We start from the raw sequence: 20228 nt of genomic DNA, 5'->3' as shown, positions 1-20228 counted from the left end.
TGGGGATAAAATTAAAAAAAATTTTTTTTTTTTTTTAAAAAAGGCCCCCTGGACTCTGAGAAAGGCAACCAGGGGCTGTCTGGGAGGCAAAAGCCCGCGCGTCTGGCTACACCGGCATTAGAGACGGGCAGCTCTCACAGGCTCTGCTCCTTCCACAGCGCTGTCGCAGGGCGCCTCGAGCTTGGCGACTCAATTCCTGAGTCACACACAGCTGAGACAGCAGTGACAGGAGAAGAGCCCAACTCTGTCGACTCCAGAACCCAGGCCTCCCTAAAAAGCCAGTTCGCATGCTCCCGGGGTATGGCCTGGCTGGGACGCTCGTGTCCCACATAGCTCCCTGCAGATGAGAGGGGAGCCGGGAGACTGCTCCCATTCCACACAGTAGGAAGCTGAGGCCCAGCGGGGACGTCCGGGGGTCAGATGGCAGGCAGGGGTAGGGACAGACCCCGCGAGTGCAGGAGCGGAGGTCACAGACCCTCCGCCGGCGCCTGCGCGTTTCGGCTCCGTTCCTCGCTCAACCCCGCCCCCATCGTTCGGGTTTTCAAATTTGAAACCTGCTTCTTTTCCCGCCCGACCGTGTGGACCAGCGGCGGGAGAGGGCGGGGCCGGCGCCAGCCAATGGTGCCTCAGTGGCTCCTCGGCCCCGCCCCGAAGATGACAACAGCTAGTCCGGGCGGGCGGGAGGCAAATGAGCGAGCGGCGTCCGGCCGGCCCCGCCCCGCGGCGCCCACGTGCAGCGGCTGGCTCTGGCCTCCGGGACCCCGGGCTCCCACGGCGCCGCTCTGTGTGCGGGGCGCGGCCTCCGGCACGGGGCTGGAAACGGAGTCCCAAAGGCGCCAGGGAGCCGGCGTGGGGTGGTGGAGCGAGGCAGGCAAGACGCAGCCGGGGGTTCGCCTCACGGCCAGGCCTGGAGCCGGCGCCTGTGCCTGCCTCGCGAGAATCCAGGCCACTCGGGGCGGGCGGGCTCGCGGAGAGTGGGCTCGGGTTCCCAGGCGCGTTCCGGGGGGCCGGGCCGCGGGCGGGGCGTTCCCGCGGGTGGGGCGTTCTCGGGGGCGGGGCGTCCCGGGGGCGGGGCCGGGCCCCAGTGTTTGTTGCACCGTGTCAGTTACATTGTAACAAAAGTGGTGCAGCCGCTGCTCCGGCCAGGCCAACACCCCAGGCCAGCCTGCCGCCAGCTGTCGCCGATATGGAACCCGTGGCCAGTAACATCCAGGTCCTGCTGCAGGCGGCCGAGTTCCTGGAGCGCCGTGAAAGAGGTGAGAAAGAACCCTTGGCTGGGTACCCGGCGGCGACCTCGCTGACACGCGCCTTGACTGGACTTGGCTCCCAACATGAAGGATGCATGGCCCTAGGGCAATTAGCTCTGGGGCGCCCCCGCCTCAACTCTAGAGGAGTCCGCGGGCAGTCGAGCTGGGAGGGGTTGGGGAAATGGTCCTGGCGCCAGAAGCCTTTCCTTGACCAAGCTGTGTCCCGGGCTCCCGCTGGGACCAGGTCCAGTCCTCGTCTGACACGGGCGGGGGCTCTTTCTGGCAGAGGCTGAGCATGGTTATGCGTCCCTGTGCCCGCACCGCAGTCCAGGCCCTATCCACAGGAGGAAGAAGCAACCCCCCCAAGCTGCTGGCGCACTGGACAGTGGGCGGTGAGGAGGGCCAGTGGCCGCGGGGATTAGGGGGAAGGGGCACTGTCCCCCATCGGGCCCTTACTCTGCCCACTACCTCCCTGTTGCTTGCATCTTCGGGGCCAGGAGGCATTCAGAGCCCTTGCCATCTCTGCACTCCCCAAACACACACCTTGCTGTTCATTCAAGGACTCTCTTTGAGCACCCCTGATGTGAGCAAGACAGTTGTGGGTCCTGCTCCCATTCTCCACACAGCAGACCCCTCACCCACCTCACAGCCTTCCCCCTTCCCCTTGCCTCAACACTTTGCATGTACTGTCCCCTCTGCCTCCACCACCTGCTTTGGGAAACTTCTGTTTCTCTACTCAGCTGTCACCTCTCTGTCTGTGAAGCTCTTCCTGACTGGCTGGCTCCGGGCCTTGTTTGGACCCCTATGGCCACCTAGGCAGGCCTATCTTAACATTTGGCCCCGGGTGTGTCTCTGACTCCCCCAACCCCTGCCTAGGGGTGAGGCCAACTCGAGGTCCCCATAGGGAGATTTTGTGGGGTACACATCTGTTGTGGATCTTGAGCTACAGGGGGCCCGGGGATTGGGCGATGGGCAGTAGCTGGCCACCCCTCACCCCACCCTCCCTGGCATTGGCAGGTCTGTGCACAATGAGCTGGAGAAGCGCAGGTGAGTCCCAGTCCTGTCCTGATAGCACCAGGCCCCGTGGACCACCTCCCTCTGGCCTTCCCTCCCCTGCCATCCCTCGGGCCAGCAAGAAGGGGCTGGCACTGCCCTCCAGACCCCTTTCTCTGCAGGAGGGCCCAGCTGAAGCGGTGCCTGGAGCGACTGAAGCAGCAGATGCCCCTGGGGGCTGACTGTGCCCGATACACCACACTGAGCCTGCTGCGCCGTGCCCGGACACACATCCAGGTACTAGGCCACCCCGCACCTGGGCCAGCTTGCCAGGATGTGTGGAGGGGTATAGTATGGAGGGGCTGGGTGGAACTTGGGAAAGACACCTGGGATCACAGCCCAACTATGTGACTTGGGACGGTCTTCTCTGCTTTTAGTTTCCAAATCTATTAAATGGAAGAAAAGAAGACAATAACTCAGAGGGTTGTTCTGAGGCTTAAACGAGTTCACCCTATAAATGTTCATTGTTGTTATTACAGCCATTGTTACTTAGATCTCAGCTATGAGACCTTAGGCAAGTCACCTGGCCTGTCTGCACTTCCCGTTCCTCCTCTGTGTTGGGGGAGGGGGTGGCTGTTGAATTCTGTGATAGGCCGTGAGGGAGGGCTCGTCCTTGCTCTCCCCTTCCCTCATCCTTCAAGGCCTCCTGTGCTGGGCAGTCTGTCCTGATGCCACCTTGAGAACATCAAAGACCAGGATGGGAAAGGACTGAGAAGACGCCAGTCACTGGTCCCCAGGGCCCTTGCTGCTGCCTGGGGCTGAGCTCCACGCCCCCTGGTGGACAGGAATGGGTGTGTGGACTCAAAGGCCCAGACTGCCCTCGCCCTTGCCTTGTCACAGCAGCCTTGGATACCAGAGGACTTTTCCTGCCCTCCTGGCCCTTTTGACAGAGGAAGAAACAGAGGCTCAGCTGTGCTATGAGCCAGGTCTCACAGCTGATGAGAGGCAGATTCAGGACCCAGCCCCAGGTCCCCTGATGGGCATTATTTCCTCCAAGTATTTATCAAGCACTTGCTCTGCCAGGCCCTATTCTAGGCACTGGGGACTGTGGCAGAGACAGACCTATTTGCCATCAGCAAATAAGTCACAATCGTGGGAACCATTCGCACTGTCCCGCAGGTGCCTGTTCATACCATCACTGTGGCCGAATAACACTGTGGGCAGGTAATGGGCCCCAGTTTCTCACGTGGAACTTGCCTGGCCAGCTTCTTGAATGGATGCTGGTGCCCCTCGTGAGCTGGCTGGCCCGGGGGCAGGACCAGGGGTCACTCCTTCCTTGAAGCTCCACCATCCGTCTCCTGGACTAATGTCCACCAGCCTCCTCCCGGCCTCCCTGCTTCTGGTTTCGCCCCTAACAGGCTATCTTCTACTCTGCCCTAGAATGATCTTTGCAGCACACAGATCTGCCCAGGGCCATCTCCTACTGAAAACCCTCTAATAGCTCCGGACAGGACAAAGCCTCAGTTCCTTACTTCCTGTGAAACTCAAGGCCCCTCACAACCAGGCCTTGCCACTAGGCGGCTATTTTGGTCTTGTCTCCCTATTTCCCACAGAAGCAGCTGAACTCTTCCTGATCCTCACAGCCTCCCTCTGCTTTGCTGCTTCCTCCTTCATCTCTGCCTGGGCAGCTCCTACTTATCCTTCTATGCCCAGACCAAATGCCCCCTCTCCCCTACTTGCTGAGTGACCGAGTTCAGGCTTCTGCCCTTCGAGGGCTCTGCCTGGAAGAGCTCTCGGCCTTCTAGTCCCTGGAACTTCAGGACCGGCAGAGCTGGGGTGGGACTGGGGGGACGTGGATTAATGCTGAAGCCTTCAAGCTCCTGGGAGGATCTTAACCAGGAGTTACAGACTGGTAGCCTTTGGTCTGTAGTTTTCTAAAAATTTCAATTAGTTGGCAGCACTTACAAGGACATTTGACGTGAAACAAAACCTGACTTTCCAGTTTCTCTTAAAGAAACAAGGAGACCTGGCAGCACTGGGCCTGTTTCCATGTGGCAGTAACTGCCTGGAACCTGAGCTCGAGTGTGTACTCACCGCAGTCCCCCAGTCCCTACTGCTTGACACCAGGGTACTCCGATCCTTTACCTAGACTAGGCCCCAAAGGCCTGGTGTGGTCCCCTCCCCGCTCTAGACAGAACGCTCACAGGCCGTGAGCCGTGAAGGCGCGGTAAGAAGGGCAGGAGGGGCTGGCTTCCTGGAGGATGTGGGGACAGCCCTCTGGGGCCCAGATTTAGTTAGCACCCGGCTCCCCCGTCTGGCGCTGAGTGGTGCTGGGCTGAGGCCCAAGCCCCCAGGCAGCTGACCCAGCCCCTTGCTCCTTCGGGATCCGCAGAAGCTGGAGGAACAGGAGCAGCGGGCGCAGCAGCTCAAGGAGAAGCTGCGCAGCAAGCAGCAGAGCCTGCAGCGGCAGCTGGAGCAGCTCCGGGGGCTGGCGGGGGCGGGCGAGCGCGAGCGGCTGCGGGCAGACAGCCTGGACTCCTCGGGCCTCTCCTCCGAGCGCTCCGACTCGGACCAAGGTGAGTGCTCTGAGGCTGGGGGGGGGGGGGGGTCGTGTGGCCATCTGGGCGGGCCAGGTCTTCTGACTGGACCCTCCCTGTCCAGAGGAGCTGGAAGTGGACGTGGAGACCCTGGTGTTTGGGGGCGAGGCCGAGCTGCTGCGGGGCTTCAGCGCGGGCCAGGAGCACAGCTACTCGCACAGCGCAGGCGCCTGGCTCTGATGCGCCGCCCAGGGCGGGCCTCTGCCCTGACCACCTCTGCTCGCGCTGGGCAGATCCTGCCAGGCAGGAGCCCTCGCCAAGCCTCAAGGGCTGCTCGGAGTCACCTGTTGGAATGGACTACAAGGACCCTTGCGTGGGAACAGGTGCTTCCCGATACCGTGCTGCTGGCTGCCAGGCAGTCCCTCCTGGGGAGAGGATACCCCTTCCCCTGCCCCTCCTCCGCCCTAGCCCTGCGAGGCAGTTTGAGCCTAGGCCGCTCTTCTAGGCATTTTTTGGTAGCACTTGGCTTTGCTGCCCCCATGGGGAGTGGCAAACCTCTTGGGCCCTCAAGTCCCTTCCTGGACAAGGTCCCCTGGCCTTTCCCCCATATACACTTTAAGTATTTTCATTAAAAGCCTCTTTTGTAACTTCCCCTGTCCATGGTCTTGCCTGATGAAAATACAGGGGAACTTCCAACCACAAACTGGGAAAGAGGAAATGAGACCAGCAGCCGGCGACACTGCTGGCCGGGCAGGCAGTACACATTCAGTCCCCACTTGGATGCTGTTCTGTCTCATTGCACAGACAGTGGAACCGGAGTTGAGTGACGGGACTTGCCTGAGGTCCAAAGCCAGGAAATAGTGAAGTCTAGATTCAAACCAAGGCTTTCTAACTCCAGAGCTGGGGCTGAATGAATTCAACAAATATTTATTGAGTACCTATTATGTGCTAGATACTGTTCCAGGTACTTGGGACACATCAGAGAAAAAACAAAGAGCCCTGCCCTCATGGAGCTTACAGTCTAGTGTTTATTGTCACTTCACCTGCATATGGTCTGTGACTGGGGGCAAGTCACCACACCTCTGTCCTCAGCTGCCCAAAAGGGGGGGATAGCAGGCCGGGCTCAGACATGGATAACGCGTCTGGTGTACTGCAGATGCCAAACCGGACACTCACCCCCAACCCACCACCCAGACAGTGGATAGGGCTGGAAGTTGATTTTTAATAATAAGAGTACAATGGGGACAGGCCAGAGGGAGTTGAGCCGAGTTGTCTGGTGTGCTGTGGGGGTGGTAGGCTGGCTACACAAATTGCTGCTGCTGCTGCTGCTGCTTGGTGGCTGCCTTGTTGGCTAGGTCCTTGGCCTTCTCTGTAGCTGCCAGTGCTGTCTCCTTTGCCTTCTCCTTGGCTTCCTTGGCTGTCTCAACAAGCGTTTTGGAAGGGGCCTCACCTGCAGCAGGTGGCAGGGGGCTGGCTTTAGATGATGCCTGAAAGGCCCATCTAATCACCCTCCCCCATGACATTAACCTCCTCTGGGCCAGGCCCCACTCACTGGACAGACAAGGAGTCCCCGGCTCAGTCCAGGGCAATGGCTGGCCCAGACTTGACCCTAGCTTCTCCCTATGAGGCTCCCCAAGCAGTATCCAGAACTCTCACCCTGCAGCTTGGCCAAGATGTACTCAAAACCTTTCATAGTCTTGGTCACATTGCTTTTGAACCGGGCGAGACCAAATTCCTGGCAAAAAATGAAAAAGGGGAAGCATTTTGAGCTGCCAACTAACCCCAACCCAGCCTTAGTGCCCAAAACCCTGAACCCCAGCAGCCCCCACAATACTGCTCACCTGGACAGCTCTGGAGACACCAAATAAGCTAGAGGAGACCCAGGCTTCCCGACGGATTTCGGTCCAGCCGCTGTTGTCAGAGTTCACATAGTAAACACATCGTTCCTCCACCATCTGTGCAGGGAGTCAGGCCAACCATAATCGCAGTGGAGTCTTTTACTTTGCCAACTTGCACATAAATTTGATCCCATCGCTTCATGAGGGGAAGCAATGAAACGAAAATCCGTTCCTTCCCCTTACTGTACCCCCGAGTGCCAGTCACAGATTGAGAGCAGGAAGACCATAAAAAATGTCATTTTGCTCTCTGAGACTTCTCTTCTGACCCTTAAACTAGAAGGCACATGGTCTCTAGAGATCAGTAGAGGGCCTTCCAGCCTGTCCTGGCCCTAGACTTTCTGTTTTGGACCTTTATCTCTAGACACGCACAGTGTGTTTAGCCTGCCATCCACCTACTGCATCTCGAGCTTCCTGACAGTTCAGGTAGAAATGAATGTTTGACAGTCATCACAGTTCCCGTTATCACATAGGAAAATGTGACTACTACTTCCAGGAGAAACACTTAAGAGATACTTCTGACAGCTGGATCACTATCTTGGTAATTTACCAGACACAGGTCGTTCCCGAATGTAATGCTCTGAGATGACTTCAGACGGCCGAGGCAGAGTAAGGTGCCCACTCACTGTGGGACCCTGCAGGACTCACCCTCTCAGAACCTCACTTCCCTCTTTGCACAACAGAGAGATTATTGTTAAGATAAGCGGAAAAAGAGAATTCACTGAAAGCTTTGGGGGTATTAACATGGAATAAGACACACAGAATGTTCCTTAAACTATGGGTTTTCAAGCTTTTCTAAAAGCAAGAGATCAAAGGTATGTGGAACCCCCTTTCCCAAAATCTCCAGCAGAAATCCACTGGGTAGTACAAGTAAAAGTGCAACTCCTCTAGTCAAAGTGGGGAAAGGGGCCCAAAACCTGTCCCCCTGAGACACATCCAAGGTGCCTTATGGCTTGGTGGACTCCCATTTGGAAACCATTGCCCCCTCCCTCAGCATCATTCCCGTGGGGCCAATCTCCATGTGTGCTGCACCTTTATGTTTAGTACTTGCAACAACTCTGAAGATAGGTACTCCTTCTCCACTGTGTGAATGGGTCAAAGGACAGATCCAGAGAGGCTGACCATTGGGAAAAAAGATAATCTGAGGTTATACCCTATAGCTGTCACTCCTCAGTAACCCAGACCTACCTCAGACCACAGAAGCTCCCTCATGGCTTTCTAGCCATGTGTACCTGAGAAGTTCTTTACTTTTGGGGGTGTAAAGGGGCAGGGTGGTGTCTCACCATCAGCCGGGCGTGGTTGATGTTCCAGGTGAAGGTGGTCATGGTCTGATTCTGTGGGTCCACAATAGAGTCCTCCAGGATGTATACCGAGTGAGCAACATTGGCAGGAAACAGTCGCTCGGCCCAGCGGGGCATCCTGTTGGTCTTGGTCAGGAGGCGCCGTGACAGGAGCTTCTGGTCAGGGGTCACCTCCCGGTGAACTATGTCTTCCGTCAAGACATGTTTGCTGCAGGTGTCAGAGTGAAGGTGACCCTCAGGAGCCTGCCCCTGAGAGACTGCCTGTTGCGGTACCCGTTTGGAGCCTTCTGGCCCAGACGGGCCATGCCTTTCTGCAATCTTGCAGAATGACATGTGGCTCAGATCTGAACTAAGAATCCTCAAACCTAACCCAGGGCAAATTCCAACTCCCGCCTCCTCACTGACCTGGATTCCTGGGCCTTCCAGCAGGGCTGGACCTCATGATTTATTACACCACGGGGAAGGCCACGGACAAAGTAGGCAAGCACCCGGATTTCCAACCTCAAGATCCCTTCCAACTCTTGTGCTGCTGCCTCTTCCTGTCTCACCACCCTGAGACTTAGACGAGGGTCTCGAGTATGCCACCGCCCAGGCCCAGCCTCCTTTCAGGATCTTGCAGGCCTGGCCTGGCTGCTTCCTCGATAAGGTCTTTGGGCCCTAAAGACCGCCACAGTTCCTGCGATCCCCTACAGCGAACTCGACGTGGAGTCGTTCCTGGCCCCATTACTCGGGGGTCATCCACACTTCGATCTCCAAATAGGCAGGGGTGTGTATGTGGGGTGGGAGTTGCTCTTCCAAAAACCACATACCTATAGGGATTCGGGTATCGCTGCCAGAAGGCAGCGAACACTTGGTCCCAGGAACTCCGGAGCACGCTCTGGCCCAGGAAATACTTCACCATCGTCCCAGCCGGGGCGGGCTCAGCACCCACGCAGCATTAGGGGTGCGGAGCCCGGGGTGGGCTCGTGCTGGCCGGCCCGGGCTCGGCGCACGCCCGTCGCCAGGCTAGCAACTCAGTCACCACCACACCGCACCCAAGCCGCCACAGCCGCCATGAGTTGTCCCGGCCCGCGCCACTTCCGGCGCAGCCGCACAGCAGCCACCACTTCCGGCGCTCGCACCACGTGACCTCGTGCCCCCGCCCCCCTTCTGGCCCCCTCCCGCGGGAGTCGCGGTGCTGCGGGGTCCGAGCAAGGCTGGAGGGGACCCCAGGTTCGGTTGGGAAGCCGAGCCGAAGCGGAGGCTGAGCTCGGCAGGCGAGCGAGCGAGTGACGGAGCAGCGAGCTGCACGACGGTGTGCAGCGCTGTTGCGGACGCTGTCCCGCGCGCTCAAGGCCACCTCGGGTCTTGGGGTCTTCGAGATAATTGGCGCCCGGGGCCAAAGAGCGGGGCAAACGGGTGCGCTGACAAACTGCAAGCCCACTGCTCGAGCCCAACGCGGTGTCTCGAGTCGCAGGTTGGCGCTTGGGGTCGGGGTCTGAGGCTCGGGCGCTGCCTGGGCCGAGCGGAGATCTGGGTTTGCCTCCCGTCCCCGCTCAGGACCCTGACGTGGGTGAGGCGGCCCCGGGAGCATGAGCGGGCAGCGCGTGGACGTTAAGGTGGTGATGCTGGGTAAGGAGTACGTGGGCAAGACAAGCCTAGTGGAGCGATACGTGCACGACCGCTTCTTGGTGGGGCCCTATCAGAACGTGAGTGCACTGGCTAGGGCCAGGAACCGGTGGGAGGGGGCCAGCCTGCACCCGTGGCCCTGATCCCTTCCCTCTTGTTGCAGACCATCGGGGCCGCCTTCGTGGCCAAGGTGATGTCTGTCGGAGACCGGACAGTGACTTTGGGTATTTGGGTAAGTCCCCTGGGCATCTACTCTTGGGTAAACTCATTCCTTACTGGTTGACTTGTGGCCACACAGAGGTCATTTCTCTTCTCTAGACCCCCGTTTCCTCACCAGGAAAATGGGGGTCTGGAGGATACGGCCTTAGTTTGACTAGGGCCAGGGTTGAGCCTCCCCCTGCCCTTTAGGACACGGCAGGCTCTGAGCGCTATGAGGCCATGAGCAGAATCTACTATCGGGGTGCCAAGGCTGCCATCGTCTGCTATGGTAAGGGAGGTTCTGGGCTGTTCCTCAAGCAAGAAGGGTTGGGTGCCAGGCTGGTTTCGGAGAAAGCCCTGACCCTTGGTTGTGTCTCCCGCATGCCCCATACCAAGACCTCACAGACAGCAGCAGTTTTGAGCGAGCGAAGTTCTGGGTGAAGGAACTGCGCAACCTAGAGGAGGTAGGTGGCCAGACCTCACCAGAAGACCTGGGGCTGGGGCTCTGTTGGTCAGTGGTGACCCCGGCCTTGTCTACCCCAGGGCTGTCAAATCTACCTATGTGGCACCAAGAGTGACCTGCTGGAGGAGGACCGGCGGCGTCGACGTGTGGACTTCCATGACGTCCAGGACTATGCAGACAGTAGCTGCTCCTTAGCCCCTTGGGTGGCAGAGGGGGGTGTGGCTGCTTGGGTGGGTCATAGGAAACAGGGGCTGCCTTGGCGGCCATGGCAATGTGCCCTAGGAGGGCTTTCTGGCCTCCTTGAACTATGGGGTCCAGGAGACTCCCTAAACTGCTAGCCTTCCCCTTTGTCTGTTTACCTGAGGCTTTAGTCGTTTCTCTTTACAGATATCAAAGCTCAGCTCTTTGAAACATCCAGCAAGACGGGCCAGAGTGTGGGTGAGTGCTGTCCTGGGGCCTCACAGCAGGAGCAGGGGCACCAGAGCAAGCAGAAAAGAGCCCAGAGGGCTGGGTCATTGAGAGATCCCAGGGGTACTGGTATTGGGCCCTCACCGATCATCATTTTTCCTGCCAGACGAGCTCTTCCAGAAAGTGGCAGAGGATTACGTCAGTGTGGCTGCCTTCCAGGTGATGACAGGTGTGTGCTTCCCCAGCCTTTACAGAGACTTCCCCTAGGCCCACAGCACCAAGCCCCCTTTACCAGTTACCTGGACCCCAACAGAATGGTGCCAAGCTACCACCTCTCTCTTTGACAGAGGACAAGGGCGTGGATCTGGGCCAGAAGGCAAACCCCTATTTCTACAGCTGTTGTCATCACTGAGTCACCACTCACCCGGCCTGGGAGAATTAAAGGAATTCCCCAAAGGGGCCAGACCCAGCTCTTTTCTGGGCTTGGGTGGTCAAATGTTTGAGCTACCCCAGGTCCCCATGGCAGCAGAGGTGGCACCTGCCTGTGCTGGCCCATGGAACAGAGGCAGCATTGGGCTGACTGTGGGCATGAGGAGGGATAAGGGCTGATTTGGACCCCAGGCTTCTGCCCTGGACAGCACTTGTGTCTGCACATTATTTAAGTGGCTTCTGATCTGTAAATAAAATCAATGCACTGTGAATCACACTCAGCCCCTTTCCATGCTGTGTGGACTGGGTGTCATGACACCTAGTTCTTTCTGGGGCCACTTGGCTGGCCTTCTTAAGACTTCTCCCATCTCGTTTTCTTGTGGAAACCCAAACTTTGGCTGGGATTATGGCAGAGATGCCAGAGAAGCAAAGGGTTCTTTCCTCATCTTTAGTGGGGACAAAGACAGGGTGAGAGACTGGTTGGGGCAGCTCAAAGCTCACAATTCCTCTGGGTGCTGAGAATAGCACCTTAAGTTATGTGCAAAGATAAAAGGGTGGGCCAGGCGCTGTGGCTCACGCCTGTAATCTTAGCACTCTGGGAGGCTGAGGCAGGAGGATCACTTGAGCTCAGGGGTTCAAGACCAGCCTGAGCAAGAGCAAGACCCCGTCTCTACTAAAAAAATAGAAAGAAATGATCTGGACAGCTAAAAATATTTACAGAAAAAATTAGCCAGGCATGGTGGCGCATGCATGCCTGTAGTCCCAGCTACTCAGGAGGCTGTGGCAGAAGGATTGCTTAAGCCCAGGAGTTTGAGGTTGCTGTGAGCTAGGCTGACGCCACGGCACTCTAGTCTGGGTGACAGAGCAAGACTCCGTCTCAAAAAAAAAAAAAAAAAAGATAAAAGGGTCAAGCACTCCTACCTCAAGACAGGTTTATCTGGCTTGCTCTACTCCATCTGCCATGTTTGGGCCACAAGTCAGGCCTGTGATTCAGGTCCTGAGCTTCCCGGCGACATCCTACAATGTAGTTTAATGGCAGAAAAGTCTACAGTTCTGCAAGACAGGTCTTATGGATCCAGATTTGGATCCAGTTCAGCCACTAATTTAGAAAAGGGGCTTGAGTTTCTAAATTGTAAAATGAGGTGACTATTAACTAACCCAAGGACTGTGAAGTTCTTAAGTGAAAAGTAACTCAACTAAATGCTTTTCTTGCTCTTCCCAGGGCTTTTTGCTGAAAGGGCAAGAAGTTCAGGACTAGGTCATAAGGGGAGGCAAACTCCCCGCAAAGTGCCCCCAAAGTATTAGGCCTTGAAGGTTCAAACTTCTGAAGGATCAGGTATTAACTGTAAACAGGGTTGACACCTCCCCTTCAACGAAAAGGAAATGTATTTGCCTTTGCTTTCCTGCTTTTAGGTTTGGGCTGAGCCCTCTGCAATACCCCCAACACCTGCCTCTGCAGAATTTAAAACCTAGCCAACACAGTCAGACTTACACTCACAGACATAGAAAGTGCATTGGTTCCACTTCCTTTTTAAAACCAGTACCTCAAAATACCCTTCCTTCATGAGTAAAGGAAGCTTCCTGTGGAAGAAGACTGAAACTGACACCAGCCACTCCCAACAGGAGAGAAAGAGGCTTGGGCAGACATGGCTGCTGGGAGGAAAGCCACACCACTCCCATAAAGTGCTTGGGGGAAGGGCTGAGCTCCATCATGTCTCCCCCGCCCCCCAGGGAACTATCTCTGGGGCTGACTTCTGCTCTCACCCCAAACCAGTCCTCCCTTCTGTTAGGCTACATCTCCCCACGGACAATAAAACAAAACACAGGGCAAGGGCCATATGAGTAAAGTTAAACTTTACTTTACAGTAATTTTTCTATATACAAAGAATTACAGTACATGTTTATGGGGACTCCTAGCACAGGGCTCCCCTCTTTTTCACTAGGAGTTTCACTTACAGCTGACAATCTATGGGGGTGGGGCAAAAAAAACAACGATGGATCTTGGCTGACCACCCCTCCCCCACGGTCCTTTCTTAAAAATATAAAGATAGATCTCTATCGTCAGCTTGTTTCTTTGCCAAGACCTAGGAAGTTGCTCTTCCATGAGCTCCTGTGTGCTGCACTCACCCATCTTCAGCACATCCTCACCTACATGCACACACAGGCAGCACCCACCTCAGACCTGGAGACGGCCTGCCTCTGCTCTGCCCTGCCCTGCCCCGCCCCGCCCCGCCTTGCCCCGGAAGTCTAAAGCACCAGAACCATTCATTTCTGCTTCTACTCCCTGTGCTCCTCTCTTTTCCGCCAAGCTTTCCTTAGTTTCCAGGGCCTTATACATGAAGCCCCTCAATAGCCTGATGTTTTGAAAGTCACAGGAAAACAGTTCTAGAGAAGGGACCACGTAAGAGTAGAACATGTGCTGTTTTTGCTTATGTTGGTAGGAAACACTTCTTCCAAGGATGTGGATTTCTAATTAAAATAAATTCTTTCCACTTCCTTAGAAAATATTACCCTTAATCTTCATAAGCAATAGAGGTGCTTCCATGAGTGGAAGAGGTAGAGATGGGCCGAAGGGAACCGAGGGAGACCCAGCACCCAGAGCTCTCTACCAACCCGTTCCAGGCAGTGTGGACAGAGGCTAGGGACAAGATGACCGACCCCGGCCCTAAGAAACTCAGTGGCCACCTTCATCTGGATACAAGATCTCTTCCACCTCTGGACTGCACTGGGCTACTACTCCAGGGCTGGGTGCAGGCTTCACTGAGGCTCTGCCTTCTCCCCCCCTCTAACAAAGCCTCAAAGAAACCTTTCTCCATAAAATCTCTTTCTCCCTGACAGGAACCTGGGTTTCTTAAGTTGCCAGTCCCTCAACCCTTGGCAGTGCTTTATTTATACCATGAAATTAGCACCATCATTACATTTTTGTGTACAAAACAATGATCTATTCTTACTTTAATTTACACTACAGCAACCTCTGGCCCTGCTGCACTGGCCCTAGGGAGCTCAGCTGAGAGCTAACTGGCTACCACCAAGGGAAGTCTCATGCAGCAGCCACCTAGCTCTAAATGATCTGGAATGTCTAACACACGGACAGCTCAAGGGTGACTCAGCAGGAAAAGGGGCTTGAGGCAGCTCCTCTCCTGCCATGATCTTGGAGAGATTAGGATACCTGGGCCCCTGTGACCTCTCAGCTGACAAACCCCAAGAGGATGACAATATAAAAAAAAAAAAAAGTCTTAGGAGAAAACCTGCTTTACAGGAGCTAAGGGTAAAACCTATCCGAGTTTCATGCTCTCCTGTTTACTCTTCATGAGTGAAGCTGCCAAGACCAAACTTCCTTCCTGCCATTCTGTTCTCCCGGGGCAACATTAGAACTACAACCTGGGAGTCCAGCTCCAGTGAGTAGATGATGCTGAGCTGGAAAAAGGATCACTAGGAACTTCATGCCCTGACCTTAGTGTTGGGTGGAGGATGTGAAGAATACAATTATTTTCACCAATGCTAAAGATGTGGATTTAGTTCAGAAAAGGATGAACACAGTCATCTCAAACTCAGTAACTTTAGGGGAAAGCAGATGTTTAAAAACATGGATGCGTTTGTAGCAATGACAGTTCTTCTATTAGACTGGGTTGGCTCCAGCAGGAGAAGCAAAGGAGGCTCTGAATACAAATTTCAACAGTTTCCATATTTTTTTTTCCGACTTAACAGGGCTAGGAGAGGTATTAGTTTTATAGCTACCCATGGAGCATCTCAACCTTTCGTTTGCCCCTGGAAAAGGCTTCCTGGTGAGCTGGCTCCAAGGCAGACTCTTAAGACCTCAATCACACACTTACCCAAACATACAAATATCCTACACAAGGATAAGAAGTTTCTAAGATAAAAGATTTCCTTTTAACTGCAATTCACACCCTCTGGGAAAAAGGGTCTCATTATAGGCTTCAAGAGAAGTCTCACAGGGGCTGGCAAGGTCACTTCCCACCTTAAAACAAGAGTTTCGTTTCCCAACAGTTGTTCTGACTCTGCTTCTAATTGGATTGTGACTGCTTTTAAGATTTTAATAATCTAGTACCAGATTCTGGGTCCAATAATTCAAATTTCTAGTTTCCGTTCAATGGCCCTGAACAGAAGCCTGGTTGTTCGTCCATTCAGCTAAAGAACTGTCCCCCAAAACCAAATATGGCTCAGAAGCTGTTTTTCCAGGCAGGTCTGGAATGAAGCCTCCAGTGAATGGTGGAGAATGGAAAGAACCAAAACAAAACCACAAAGCGGCCAATCATGGCCCCCTTTCCCTCACCCCATCCTGTCCTGTGAGACATACCTAGACCGCTGCCAAGTCGATTACCTACCAAAGCCTACTTCAGAGAAGCTACTTCAGGATCAAACTTCTCCACTTAAAATTTTTACATAGCCTGCACGCCACCCACCCCAAAAATTCACAGTTTATTTCATGAAACAAAGAGCTACGGTAATTTAACACACAACATAGTGAAAGGAGATTCTGACAGTGCAGTGCAGAAATCTTTTTCTGATCACAACTACAGATGACAGGAGAGAAAGGGCACAGGACTGGCACCAAGCAAAGCCTACTCATACAACCTAAGAGATTAGGGAAAGGGACCTACTGGCTGCAGTTATATACTTATTATTCTCACACATGATAAATACTTAATATAATGAACTTTAATGTTCTGGGTGAATTTCTTTAAAAATATTTTTTTCATGGTTTAAAATTCTTTTAAAAGAAAATAAGATGCTTTATGTTTTCTCTTCCTTTTGAACAAAGAGCTTTTCCTCTTTGATGATGTGGCAAGAGAGATAGGATGAAAGGGGAGAACTAGGCAGGTGGAATTCACAGAGGAGATTCCGAGGTCTCAGTGAATGCAGGGATAGGCCGCTAAACTTGGGACAGCCCTGCCCAGCCTCGTCCCTCTGCCTGAGTTCATGTGTCTCAACTTCAGAGACAGACTTTGGGAAATAAAAGCAGATTCTATTTTTAATCTTTATATAAAGCGCAAATGCTTCTATAACAACTATTGTTCCCTCCTTGGAAGTGATGGGAGTGACCTCAATAGGTACTTGGGATGAGGAAGTCAGGATCAGATACAGAATCCTGTTGAGGATGTAAAAGCTGTACGTAACTGAGACAGACTGGCCAGGAGACCTTTGGGCCAAGGGATGGCCTGTTGGCTAAAGCTGCTAAGTTGGCAAAGCAGAGAGGTAAACGTTGGTCTAAGGAAAAAGGATGGGTGGGTAAGGGGAAAGGAACTAGCCAAACAGCACTTCCTGTTGGCAGTCAGTGAGCTGGGTGAATGGTAGGGCAGGGTAGCACCAACAGATTTCCCAGCCCTTGGGCCCCAGCTCAGGGCAGCAGTAACAGATAATCAGCAGTTATGAGGAGTCATCTCTTAGCCTGGACATTGCTCTGAACAACGTATCTCGCCAGTCTTAGAAGAAGGGTTCTGGCTTGCCTTTGAGCTAAGTCAGCAGGCAGGTGTTCTCAATAGAGAGCACAGCAACATTCTCAGGGAGGTGAAGAAGAGGACACCCTCTACTCAGGAGGGCAAAGGATCAGGGGAAAAGTAATTTCCCATTAGGACCTGGTACTCTTCCTGAAGCTGGTGTGTCTAGCTCAAGCTTGCCAGAGATTCCCTATGTCCACTGCCCGAGACTCTGAAATCTGAAAGCACCTGAGTGTTCGGGGAAATGGGGATAGGGTAGGATCATGTAAAAGGAGGAAAATCGGTGGAAAAGAAAATTAAGCTTGCCAATTGCCTTTTTCCACTGCTGGAAAACTACATTTTCACAGAGCCCAGCTCCCGCTAACCACCTGCTCTTCCAAAGTCAGATCTTCAGACTCTGCACAGCCCAGACAGAAGCAGCAGTGACTGCCCCAGCCAGTAGCCCCACTTGGCTTTGATGCAGCCCCCTTCTGTCTACAGAGGAGACCTCTGTATAAACATGTGTGCATGGACATGCACCCATGGACACCCCAACCAGGAGACACTTACTCAACATAACCACTTCTGGTGCCACAAAGGACATTTCAAAATGAGTCTGGAGCCTCAGGGCCCCTCAGAACTTCCTGTTATTTCCTGGTCAAAGGTTTTTAAAAACAGCCTTGGAACTCAGGCAGGCATGTTAGGCTCATAAGAAATAGGCCTTATTTATCTCTGTATCTCTCATCAGTGACTAGCACCCGGCCTAGAACACATGAATGCTCAGGAAATTGCCACTGATTTGAATGAAGATCATTAACTCCCAAGGGTTCCAAAGGTGCCCCCAACGGGGCTCTGTCGGGTTGAAATTGCTTTGAGAGCCTCTATACCTTCCAACCTGAGCAGCGGAATTGAATTCCATGCTTGACTCCAGAGTGGACTTTTTATTTCACGTTGATCATGTGTAAAAAGTTGGGGGAAAGAGACCCAAGTCTGTCTGTCTCCTGGGCTGGGGCCACTTGGATTTTCATACATGGTTCACACAACCACAAACCCCCACTGGCTAATTATCACAAGAGTTCTGAGTGTTGGGATATAAGGAAAGAGTAACAGTGGAAAACTGTGGGGTAGATCTGTTTTTTAAAGGGGGAAAAGAAAGAAAAGAAGATTTCCCCTCCCCAAATGGTACCCTGGGGGCAGCATGTCTGTTCATGTGACATTTACTGTATTACTTCTGTTCTGACTCTGCACACTTGTGACTGGAAGGAGCCTGGTTAAGAGCTGGAAGTGTATTTTGCTCTGGTTTGGGGTCTTGCCCTCTTCCAAGAGACCAGCAAGTCTGTGCCAATGTCTTTGTGCTCCCAGCGGACCAGCAAGACTGTGCCAGTGTCTGTCCAGCCACCATGGGCCACAGCCCTGCCCCTGGTGAGGCTTTTCCCAAGGCCCAGGGACTCTGCTCTGTGGTTGTCAACTTCTTCTCTTCAGTGGGGAGGGAGACTGGGGCCTTCCCAAGAGACCTATAGGACTGCCCACTCTTGGCAGCAAGTCCAGGTAGTTGGTGGCCTCCGCCCATCTGCTTCGCCTGCTTCCCCAGGCCCGAGGGTTGGATAGGAGGCCCTGGGGTCTGCTCAGCCCCTGCAGGAGCTCTTCCTGAGGCCTGGGTTGCTGGCTCATATAAAAAGGCCTTGGCAGGAGGCTGAGAAAGCAGTCTGGCCTGGGTGAGTGATTTAACAGCTTGCCAGGGGTGCTCTGAAGGGGCCGATGTTTTCCCAGATGGCTGAAGACGAGACTCTGACATGCTGCCTTTCTCAACAGCTCGCGGCATATGCCCCAGACTTTTGTTGGCAGGCCATGAGCTTGACTCCAATACCGGCATCTTCTCATCAGCCTGCGCTATGACCTCATGAGGAGAAGATGCTTGCTCCTTCTGGCGAGGAGTTAGATCTATGAGATCCATCACCAAAGCAGCTCTATTTTTTGACTGAGTATTCTGGTCCACAGGCCTTAGTGCTTTTTCTTTGGCTACCAGGGTCTGGACCACAGCTGATAGTACTTTCTCAGGAGGCGGGAGTCTCTGGGACAAAGAGGCATGGGATTTGTCTGGGGGCCTGTCTGAAGTCTGGGGTTTGGGACTGCTGGGAATTAGCAGTCTGTCTGGCGGTGGAAGTCTCAGGCCAGTGGGGACTGGGGTTTTCTCCAGTGACTGGGGCCTTGAGCTGGCAGCACCTATGGATTTATCCAGCCTTGGGTCAGCTGTCCCCACAGGTCTTTCCAGTGGTTGGGAAATGACTGAGGGTGAGGAGCTTGGGCCGGTCACTGGAGAGGGTTTGTCAGACAGCTGGGGTCTTGGTCCTGCCATGGCAGGTGGCCTGTCCAGTGGCCTCTGGCTGGGTATCAAGGATTGGGGTTTGGTTCCTGACCCAGCAAGGTCTCTGACCCTGTCTAAAGGCTGGGGCCTGGAGTCAGTTCTCTCAAGAGGTCTTTCAGGTAGCAGTGGCCTCTGACAAGTTCCTGCCAGAGCTTTTTTGGAGAGTGACAGCGTCTGGTTAGTGTCAACAGGTGGCTTATCTGACATCTTGGGCCCCTGAGCAGCCACTCCTGATGATTGCTCTGCCGGGTGAGTGTTTGTGCCTGCAGGCAGCGGTACGGGGGGAGGCACATACTCACGGATCTCCCCTGGTTCCAGAGGGTTGGGCCCACAGGGGTCATGCTCAGTACAAGACAGACGCCCATCCAGTTTGGAAATGAAAAGCATCCCTTCTCGATGTTGCTTGCAAAAGGAACTGGGGCACATCTCACAGAAGGAGGCTGCTTCCTTCCCACAGATGTCACACTGATGCCAAGGACACTCCCATTTCCCTGAAAACACAAAAGTGAAACAAAAGCTTAAGGAAAAAAGAGATGTATGTGAGCTGGGCCATAGCTCTGGGATGGTCCAAAGGTGAGAATGCAGATCCTCCTTCACACTGCCCCTGCTTCAGAGGGGCACTCACCTGCCACCTCCTGCCCTCCAACAACAGCTTCCTCTTCTGCACAGAATACATTAAATAACAGCGAAGTATCAAATAACAACTATTAATAGAATCACCTAAATATACAAGCAGAGGAATAAATCCATACTTCTATGACTATTTCCAGTAAGGAAAACAAAAACAACACAAAGCTCCTCTTAGAAGAAACATTTTGATATTACTTTCATGTTGTTGTAAACTCCTTTTGTCCTATATAGCTTTTTTATTTTTTTTGGTAGAGACATGGTCTTGCTATGTTGACCAGGCTGGTCTTGAACTCTTGGCCTCAAGCAAACATCCCGCTTTGGACTCCTAAAGTGCTGGGATTACAGGCATGAGTCACCACACCTGGCCCTATACAGCTTTTAAATATTCAATTCCAAGAGAAACATCCCAGGTATTTAGATTCCTGCTTATTTGGTTATTAACAGGAATAGGAAAGATACACAATTGTGAAAAATGAGAACAGATTTACCTTTGCTGAATTTTAAGTCTTGAAATCAGTACAAAATGTTACCTATGTGGTCAATAAGGAATCAGTGGAAAAGACCCAAAACTGAGCTTTTATCTATCTTTTATCTTTTTACCTCCATTTCATGAGTCGAGAGTCTTGACCATAGACAGTGTTTCTATCCCCAATTAAACTATGCTACACCTTGCTCTTGGCACACAGGCATGATCAACTCTATCATAGCCCATGTCA

At 53.6% G+C, this 20228-nt stretch overlaps 4 protein-coding genes across 18 annotated transcripts in view; 2 read left to right on the top strand and 2 right to left on the bottom strand.

Annotated features, from left to right (window-relative positions):
• Window positions 1-1186: 1186 nt before the first annotated feature.
• Window positions 1187-5098, top strand: MXD3 (MAX dimerization protein 3). 2 transcript variants are annotated; one of them, XM_069473931.1, is made up of 6 exons: window positions 1187-1256; window positions 1534-1639; window positions 2265-2294; window positions 2423-2537; window positions 4633-4816; window positions 4902-5098. In XM_069473931.1, the coding sequence occupies exons 1-6, from the start codon at window positions 1187-1189 to the stop codon at window positions 5015-5017; spliced, it is 621 nt and encodes a 206-aa protein (XP_069330032.1). In that variant the 3' UTR covers window positions 5018-5098. The 2 variants fall into 2 exon arrangements, with proteins under 2 accessions (XP_069330032.1, XP_069330033.1); XM_069473932.1 differs by lacking the exon at window positions 2265-2294.
• A 590-nt stretch (window positions 5099-5688) lies between these two features.
• On the bottom strand, window positions 5689-9048 carry PRELID1 (PRELI domain containing 1). 2 transcript variants are annotated; one of them, XM_069476181.1, is made up of 5 exons: window positions 8783-9048; window positions 7956-8181; window positions 6619-6732; window positions 6434-6512; window positions 5689-6227 (listed from the first exon to the last, which is right to left on the bottom strand). In XM_069476181.1, exons 1-5 carry the CDS (start codon window positions 8872-8874, stop codon window positions 6079-6081), a joined length of 660 nt encoding a protein of 219 aa, XP_069332282.1. In that variant the 5' UTR covers window positions 8875-9048; the 3' UTR covers window positions 5689-6078. The 2 variants fall into 2 exon arrangements, with proteins under 2 accessions (XP_069332282.1, XP_069332283.1); XM_069476182.1 differs by having other exon boundaries at window positions 5689-6194.
• Window positions 9049-9132: 84 nt separating this feature from the next.
• On the top strand, window positions 9133-11331 carry RAB24 (RAB24, member RAS oncogene family). Of its 2 annotated transcripts, XM_069476184.1 has the most exons (9): window positions 9133-9429; window positions 9513-9661; window positions 9745-9813; window positions 9990-10068; window positions 10176-10243; window positions 10323-10422; window positions 10630-10680; window positions 10817-10879; window positions 10998-11331. In XM_069476184.1, exons 2-9 carry the CDS (start codon window positions 9545-9547, stop codon window positions 11060-11062), a joined length of 612 nt encoding a protein of 203 aa, XP_069332285.1. In that variant the 5' UTR covers window positions 9133-9429; window positions 9513-9544; the 3' UTR covers window positions 11063-11331. The 2 variants fall into 2 exon arrangements, with proteins under 2 accessions (XP_069332285.1, XP_069332284.1); XM_069476183.1 differs by having other exon boundaries at window positions 9133-9661.
• A 4694-nt stretch (window positions 11332-16025) lies between these two features.
• The window catches only part of NSD1 (nuclear receptor binding SET domain protein 1), a 159719-nt gene continuing 155516 nt past the window's right edge, over window positions 16026-20228 (bottom strand). For all 12 annotated transcript variants that reach the window (XM_069476169.1, XM_069476173.1, XM_069476180.1 and 9 more), the window contains one exon: window positions 16026-19373. In XM_069476169.1, the coding sequence (XP_069332270.1) occupies window positions 17743-19373 (1631 nt within the window). In that variant the 3' untranslated portion in view covers window positions 16026-17742. The remainder of the gene's footprint in view (window positions 19374-20228) is intronic.

The sequence above is a fragment of the Eulemur rufifrons genome, chromosome 7 (assembly GCF_041146395.1).
Source record: "Eulemur rufifrons isolate Redbay chromosome 7, OSU_ERuf_1, whole genome shotgun sequence".
Classification (NCBI taxonomy): domain Eukaryota; kingdom Metazoa; phylum Chordata; class Mammalia; order Primates; family Lemuridae; genus Eulemur; species Eulemur rufifrons.
Note: the sequence above shows the minus strand (reverse complement) of the source record. Positions and strands in the feature narration are given on the sequence as shown.

Excerpts from the sequence above, each read along its gene's own strand:
- MXD3 (XM_069473931.1), top strand. The coding sequence starts at position 1,187 with ATGGAACCCGTGGCCAGTAACATCCAGGTCCTGCTGCAGGCGGCCGAG. Across the intron at positions 1,640-2,264 it reads GGCGCACTGGACAGTGGGCG|GTCTGTGCACAATGAGCTGG; the intron begins GTGAGGAGGGCC and ends TGGCATTGGCAG. Across the intron at positions 2,538-4,632 it reads GTGCCCGGACACACATCCAG|AAGCTGGAGGAACAGGAGCA; the intron begins GTACTAGGCCAC and ends CGGGATCCGCAG.
- PRELID1 (XM_069476181.1), bottom strand. The coding sequence starts at position 8,874 with ATGGTGAAGTATTTCCTGGGCCAGAGCGTGCTCCGGAGTTCCTGGGAC. Across the intron at positions 8,182-8,782 it reads CGATACCCGAATCCCTATAG|CAAACATGTCTTGACGGAAG; the intron begins GTATGTGGTTTT and ends TGACACCTGCAG. Across the intron at positions 6,733-7,955 it reads TCAACCACGCCCGGCTGATG|ATGGTGGAGGAACGATGTGT; the intron begins GTGAGACACCAC and ends CTCCCTGCACAG.
- RAB24 (XM_069476184.1), top strand. The coding sequence starts at position 9,545 with ATGAGCGGGCAGCGCGTGGACGTTAAGGTGGTGATGCTGGGTAAGGAG. Across the intron at positions 9,814-9,989 it reads CAGTGACTTTGGGTATTTGG|GACACGGCAGGCTCTGAGCG; the intron begins GTAAGTCCCCTG and ends CCTGCCCTTTAG. Across the intron at positions 10,423-10,629 it reads CGTCCAGGACTATGCAGACA|ATATCAAAGCTCAGCTCTTT; the intron begins GTAGCTGCTCCT and ends TTCTCTTTACAG.